Source organism: Pezoporus occidentalis, unplaced genomic scaffold, assembly GCF_034315485.1.
Source record: "Pezoporus occidentalis ecotype Australia unplaced genomic scaffold, CSIRO_AGI_Poc_V1 ctg1778, whole genome shotgun sequence".
NCBI classification, from domain to species: domain Eukaryota; kingdom Metazoa; phylum Chordata; class Aves; order Psittaciformes; family Psittacidae; genus Pezoporus; species Pezoporus occidentalis.
The window spans coordinates 301-7,900 of NW_026913616.1; the positions used below are offsets into that span (position 1 = coordinate 301).

The 7,600-nt window shown below is 46.5% G+C and overlaps 1 protein-coding gene across 1 annotated transcript; it reads left to right on the forward strand.

The window, feature by feature from the left end:
• Positions 1–821: 821 nt before the first annotated feature.
• LOC134161653 (olfactory receptor 8I2-like) lies at positions 822–1,775 on the forward strand. Its single transcript, XM_062614694.1, has one exon. The coding sequence runs from the start codon at positions 822–824 to the stop codon at positions 1,773–1,775; it is 954 nt and encodes a 317-aa protein (XP_062470678.1).
• The last annotated feature ends 5,825 nt before the right edge of the window (positions 1,776–7,600 follow it).

Consider the following 7,600-nt stretch of genomic DNA (forward strand, 5'->3'; position numbering starts at 1 on the left):
CTTTAATTTCCCTTCAACCCAAACCATTCTATGATAACCCATGGTGTGAATAAAAGTGCCCTAGTATGCCTAGTAGGTTTGCTTCAAAAACACCAATGTTCCTGACCCCACCTACAACTGATTTAGTGATATTTTAGCATGAGAATATCCAAGCTAAAGCCTTAAAATTTTTATATATGGCATATTTTGTGTTTTACACCCTTAGGTGGATATTTGGGTTGGTCATAGGAAGCTCACTGCAACCACAGCAAAGCTCTGCTGGAGCCAAGTCCGCTGCTTTCCCTTAACATTATGCGGGGTGGGGGTTCTTCAAAAGCAGATAAACTTAGAACTTAAAACAAATTTCAAGTACATGGCTTTGTGTGGTGTTGAAAAGGATGCAGCACAAGTAATGAATCTACAGAAGAGAATTGATCCACTCTGAAAAATGCAAAAAAGGGAGAAGAATAATCCTTAAAATTCCCAGAAATCAATGAAGAAAATACAACATCTTTTCTGTTTTCCAAATTTTGTGATGTACTTATTTGGTTTTATTGTCTTACGTTTGGATAGACATGATGTTTCTCAGTGTTTCATTAGTGATGTGTATATCAATCATTGTAGAATTATTCTCTTTTAATTTCAGGTTGCGTAATGAGCTCCTTCACCTCTTTGACTTCAGAACTTTGGCTACACACAGAAATACACCATTACAAATACAACATTTTCCATTGCATTTACTTTGTGGATTAAATTCGAACTAAACTTCCACATTATTTCTCTCTTAGGGATGTATTTCATCGATTGCTTTCATTTCAATCCAAATCCATCAACTTGTTGAAATGACAAATACAGGAAACCTCACGGCTCTCTCCGGCTTCATCCTCTTGGGTTTCTCTGATGCCCCAGAGCTACAAACCACCATCTTCACAGTCTTCTTATCCCTCTATGTTTTCATGGTGCTGGGGAACCTGACGATGATCCTGCTGATCAACACTGACCCCCACCTCCACATCCCCATGTACTTCTTCCTGACCCACTTATCTTGCATGGATGTTTGCCTTTCCTCTGCTATCATCCCAAAAGCTCTGGAGACCTTCCTGCTGGGGAGAAGCCACATCTCCTTTTGGGGTTGCTTTGCCCAGATGTATATTTTCCTGGCTCTGGCTATCTGTGAGTGCTTCCTCCTTGGGGTAATGGCTTATGACCGATACACGGCTGTGTGCAAGCCCCTGCTCTACACCACTACCATGACCAGGGCGCGTTGCTATGGCATGATGGTGCTGGTGTACGCCATCGGGTTCCTCACCTCCCTGGTGCACATCACACTGGCGGGGAGGTTGTCCTTCTGTCAGGCCAGGAGCATCAACCACTTCTTCTGTGAGCTGCCCACCCTCCTGCAGCTCTCCTGCTCAGACACAAGCACAAATGAGGTCTTGCAGGTATACAACGCTGTGTTAAACACCATGGGCCCTCTCCTGATGATCCTGGTGTCCTACACCTACATCCTCCACACTGTCCTGCAGATCCCTTTGGCCACGAGGAGGCTGAAGGTCTTCTCTACCTGCGCCTCCCACTTGGCTGCCATCACCATCTTCTACGCACCCGCGATCCTCACCTATGTCCAGCCTCATGAGGCATCCTCATGGGATCAGGCAAAGCTGGTGTCGGTGTGTTACTGCATCCTCACCCCAACCCTCAACCCCCTCATCTACAGCCTGAGGAACAAGGAGGTGAAGGGGGCTCTGAGGAGGCTGTGGGAGCGAAAGCTGCTGCCACATCTATGCAGGGTTTGAAAGCACATTTGGAGCTCTTCAGTACTGTGGAGGTAAGGAAGGAATATGTGGAATCTGTGATTATGGAATTGAGCATTACTGGCCATTATTGGTCATTATTGCTCACCACTGGTCATTATTAGAGATAAGGAGATCACACAGCAAGTGCAGGGCATGGAGAAACAGCACAACAAATTTTTGTCTTCAAACACCTTCAGGTGTTTTTAAGCGTGGCCTGAGCCTTGAAGAATTCATTTAAATAAGTATCAGCTCTTCAATAGCACACCTGAGACAGCACCATGGTGTTTTTTGTCTAAATGGTGCTAAATGAAAGTAGTTCCCACAAAAAGGAGGCTCATCCTTGAGGTAAGGCACTGACCACTGTCTCCAGTGCCTGGTGATACTTGTTCATCCAAACGAGCTTGAAGCTGAAGACCATCCCAAACGAGCTTGAAGACCTGAGGGAAGGACCAAAGGTTCAATACAGCTCTGGTATCCCCTGCAGTTCTGATACAGTTTTGGTGTCTACAGAATCTTAGAATCATAGAATAGTTAGGGTTGGAAAGGACCTTAAGATCATCCAGTTCCAACCCCCTGGACATTGGTAGGGACACCTCACATTAACCATGTCACCCAAGGCTCTATCCAACCTAGCCTTGAACACTGCCCAGGATAGAACATTCACAACTTCCCTGGGCAACCCATTCCAGTGCCTCACCACCCTCACAGGAAGGAATTTCTTCCGTATATCCAACCTAAACTTCCCCTCTTTAAGGTTTAACCTGTTGCCCTTGTCCTATCACTACAGTCCTAATGAAGAGTCCATTCCCAGCATCCCTATAACTCCCTTTTCAGATACTGAAGGCTGCTCTGAGGTCTCCACGCAGCCTTCTCTTCTCCAGGCTGAACAGCCCCAACTTCCTCAGCCTGTCTCTTCATACGGGAGGTGCTCCAGTCCCCTGATCATCCTCGTGGCCTCCTCTGGACTTGTTCCAACAGTTCCATGTCCTTTTTATGCTGAGGACACCAGAACTGCACACAATGCTCCAGGTGAGGTCTCACAAGAGCAGAGCAGAGGGGCAGGATCACCTCCTTCAACCTGCTGGTCACGCTCCTTTGGATGCAGCCCAAGATACAGTTGGTTTCTGGGCTGCAAGCACACACTGCCAGCCCATGTTCATTTTCTCATTGACCAGCACCCCCAAGTCCTTCTCTGCAGGGAACATAAGAAGGCCATGGAGCTGCTGGAGTAAGTCCAGAGGAGGCCACGAGGATGCTCAGGGGCTGGAGCAGCTCCCATATGGCGCCAGGCTGAGAACACTGGGGCTGTTGAGCCTGGAGAAGAGAAGCTGCTTGGAGACCTCAGAGCAGCTTCCAGTGTCTGAAGGGGGCTACAAGGATGCAGGAGAGGCACTCTTCATCAGGGAGTGTAGGGATAGGACAAGGGGTGGTGGGTTCAAACTGAAGCAGGTGGGATCCAGATTGGATGTAAGGAAGGAATTCTTTACTGTGAGGGTGCCGAGGTGCCGGCACAGGGTGTCCAGAGAAGCTGTGGCTGCCCCATCCCTGGCAGGGTTCAAGGGCAGGTTGGACACAGGGGCTTGGGGCAAACTGCTCTAGTGGAAGGGGTTCCTGCCCATGGCAGGGGTTGGAAGTTGAGAGCTTTTAGGTCCCTTCCAACATAAACCAATCTGGGATTATATGATACCTGATATGAGCATCCAATACATTTATCCCGTGTAAGTGAGCTGGAGCAGTGCTAAGGACTTGTAATAGGCACACATAGGTTAGCATGTGGCCAGAAGTGTGTCCCAACTAAAATCTTCCTGGGATGTGTGGTCCTTACATCTTTTCCTTTTTGGATGCTCAGTACCAGGTCTGTGCTTTGTGGATTTGACCATGTCACATCCCCTTCTGTATGTCATCACATTATTGAGGGGGAAGATGCTCTAAATGAAACAGTAGATGGAGGGTTTTTAATATTTAATCCAAACACACCATTTCTGTTTAATGAACTGTACAATTGCTGGAAGAACATGTACTTGTATAATGACAAACTGAATAAATTTGTTTTTTTAAAATAAGCACCTTTGGAAACCGTGGTCTTCTGCAAAGAACTGTGATGAATAATGAATGAATGCAATGGCAACCAGTCAAAATCTAATTTAACTTGGTGTGAAGTGAAATGCTCACTTTATAAGCTTTTAATCAAAGTTTCTGATGGAGTTTTCATGAAAAATAGAGACATTTGGACAATTCCCTCAAGAAAAGAGAACACAACATGTGAAGCATCTTATTCAGATAGAATAAGAGAGGGACTCTTCATCAGGGCCTGTAGGGACAGGCCAAGGGGAATGGCTTGAACCTGCCAGAGGAGAGACTGAGATGAGCTCTAAGACAGAAGCTCTTCCCTGTGAGGGTGCTGAGGCGCTGGTGCAGGGTGCCCAGAGAAGCTGTGGCTGCCCCATCCCTGGCAGGTTGGACACAGGGGCTTGGAGCAAACTGCTCTAGCAGAAGGTGTCCCTGCCTGTGGCAGGGGTTGGAAGTTGAGAGCTTTTAGGTCCCTTCCAACATAAACCAATCTGGGATTCTGTGATACCTGATATGAACATCCAATACATTTATCCCGTGTAAGTGAGCTGGAGCAGTGCTAAGGACCTGTGACAGGCACACATAGGTTAGCATGTGGCCAGAAGTGTGTCCCAACTAAAATCTTCCTGGGATGTGTTGTCCTTACATGCTTTTTGGATGCTCAGGGACCTTGACACGCTTGTGAGGTGGGCTGATGCCAACCTCATGAGGTTTAACCACGCCAAGTGCAAGGTCCTACACCTGGGTGGGAGCAGTCCCAGGCACAGCCTAAGGTTGGGTAGGAAAGGGATTCAGAGCAGCCTTGGGGAGAAGGACTTGGGGGTGTTATTCAATGAGAAAATGAACATGAGCCGGCATCAGTGTGAGCTCGCAGACCAGAAACCAACCATATCCTGGCCTGCATCCAAAGGAGCATGACCAGCAGGTCAAAGGAGGTGATCCTGCCCCTTTACTCTGCTCTTGTGAGACCTCACCTGGAGCATTGTGTGCAGTTCTGGTGTCCTCAACATAAAAGGGACATGGAACTGTTGGAACAAGTCCAGAGAAGGGCCACGAGGATGATCAGGGGACTGGAGCACCTCCTGTATGAAGACAGGCTGAGGAAGTTGGGGCTGTTCAGCCTGGAGAAGAGAAGGCTGCGGGGAGACCTCAGAGCAGCTTCCAGTATCTGAAGGGGGCCTATAGGGATGCTGGGGAGGGACTCTTTATTAGGGACTGTATTGACAGGACAAGGGGTAACGGATTCAGACTTAAACAGGGGAAGTTTAGATTGGATATAAGAAGGAAATTCTTTCCTGTTAGGGTGGTGAGGCACTGGAATGGGTTGCCCAGGGAGGTTGTGAATGCTCCATCCCTGGCAGTGTTCAAGGCCAGGTTGGATGAGGCCTTGGGTGATATGGTTTAGTGTGAGGTGTCCCTGTCCATGGCAGGGGGTTTGGAACTTGATGATCTTAAGGTCCTTTCCAACCATAACTATTCTATGATTCTATGAGGATTTGTCCCAGAGGCTGTGGAGCCTCCACCCATGGACATGTTCAGAAGCTGCCTGAATGAGGCCAGGAGCAACCTGATGTGGCCATGACTAGCATGACCATGACTAGTCACTAATGTGACTATGACCAGCAGGACATAGTTATTGGTCACAAAGGACATCTAGGAGGTCTCTGTTCCTATGACTGGCAAATTATACACGTAAAGACATATGTATGTGTGTATATATATCAAAACACAATATTAAATGCATCCTAAACTATATATTTATATACAGCACAGTATATTCTTGTGTTAAATGTCAACACCAACACACACAATGAAGAATCCTCAACCAATAATCTTATTGTCTATGCAGTTGTCTTCCTGGCATTACAGTTCATCCCAATATCCTGTTGTTTGGTGAGGAGTTTGCACTTATGTTCATTTAATCCCAGGTTCCAAATCAAAACGTGCTATCTAGACTTGTTTAATAGTTCCTGTGTTTAACAACCCCTTGGTGAAAGAATAACTCCTAGATGCCTTGCTTGCAGAAAGAGAAAAGGGGGAATTCTGCAGTGACCTGAAGAGCGGACCATTAGATTCTCGAGCTGTGCACAGCAAGTGCAGCTCCTGAAGCTTGTCTCCCACGGTGGCCGGAGACCGGCACCTGGGAGGAATGCCTGAGAGGAACTTGAGGTGCCAATTTTATGAAGGAGTTTGGGTTTACCATTTTTATATTGTGTAATTAAAATAAAGTAGAAGTTGCTTATTCACCCATTTGGGTTGCCTGTCTTGCCCCCTGCCTTACACAGCGGGAAGGTGCCAGCTTTCTACAGAGCTATCCACTTTTGGCTAGCTGAACTCCAAGGGGGCCCTACAGCCAAACGTCTAAAGATGAAAAAAAATCGGGAAAATTAGCAAAAGACCCATGCTACAGCACCACATCCCCTGATCCTCAAGGGGATTTTGCCTGAAATAAAGCAGAGGAGGTAAGTTTCTACAAGGCTCTGGGATCCTTATGCCCAGGACAACAGGGTTTTCATTGGGATTCTTCCTCTTTGTCTAGATCCACTTGAAATGGTTTTAAACTCCCAACTTTGGGGGCCAGCTAGAAGGTAAAGCTTTCTGTTCTCCCATGCAGCACTACCCGTCCTTCGGGAGCCTTTCCCTTTTTGGTTTTTTCCAAGCCCGGGTAAAACAAGTCAGGGGATTACACAATTAACTGCCAGGGAGCTTTTTCAGCCAGGCAAGGGTCGCCCAAAGGCTAAGGCCCTCAGATACACCCAACAGGTTTTAATTAATGGCACCAAAAGGTCTTATTTAACAAAACAGCCCAAAAAAGTTGTTAAATAACCCGCCTTCAAAAACCCCAAAATGTTTTTTTTTAATACAAATTTCATTGTACAAAAAAAAGATTATCTTAACATTTAGATGGTTCCCCCCTTAGGGAAAACCAGCTCCTTTTTTTTTGTTTTTAATCACTTAGAATGAAAAAAAAAAAGCCCAAATTTTTTTTTTGTGGTGTTTCCCTTTAACAAAAATCTTCCTTATTTAAAATTTGGGGGCTAGGGTTGGGAAAACAAAATCATCTTTTAAAAACCCATAGGGGAAGACCCCTTTTTTTTCCCCCTTGACAATGTTCTGTCGGTGGGTTTTTACCCCCTAGGGACCAGGATGGTCCCCCAGTAACCCCCCCCCTTTGGCACCTACCCCTTTTTTCAGTGAGGCCCAAAAAACCCCTGGGAATTTAGGGTTATAGATGTATTAAAACCAAAAAAATTAAATCCCACCCCTGGGAAAAAGGGAACCTTACCTTTTTAACATTTTTTTTTCCTTTAAAAAAAGGGATGGCTTTTCAACTTGGCAAACACCCCCGGGGGGGGATTAAAAACAACTTAAAGGGCTTTAAAAACCCCCAAAATTGCCTTCAAAGTTTATAGCCCGACTTTTAATAAAAAAAAAAAAAAGGGCCTGAGGTTCCTCAACTCCAGGTAAGCCAAAGGGGAAAGGGGCTTTCAGTCCGATACCGGTGGCTTGGGGGGGTTTCCCGGGGGAAAAAACTTTGGGAAACCTTCCAGGCAAAGGGGGGTACAAGGGGCGGGGAAGGCCCATCAACTTTGACAAAAAATGATTTGGAATGAAACGGGGGGGGGGAGGTTGGTTAAAGAAACTTTTTCCCGTGATCTGAGGGGGACACGGGGGCCCAAAAAGGGGGCTCCCCATCCCTTCTTTCAACCTTGGCGGGGTTTGGGGACTGGTCGGGGGTGTTGACCTGCAATTTT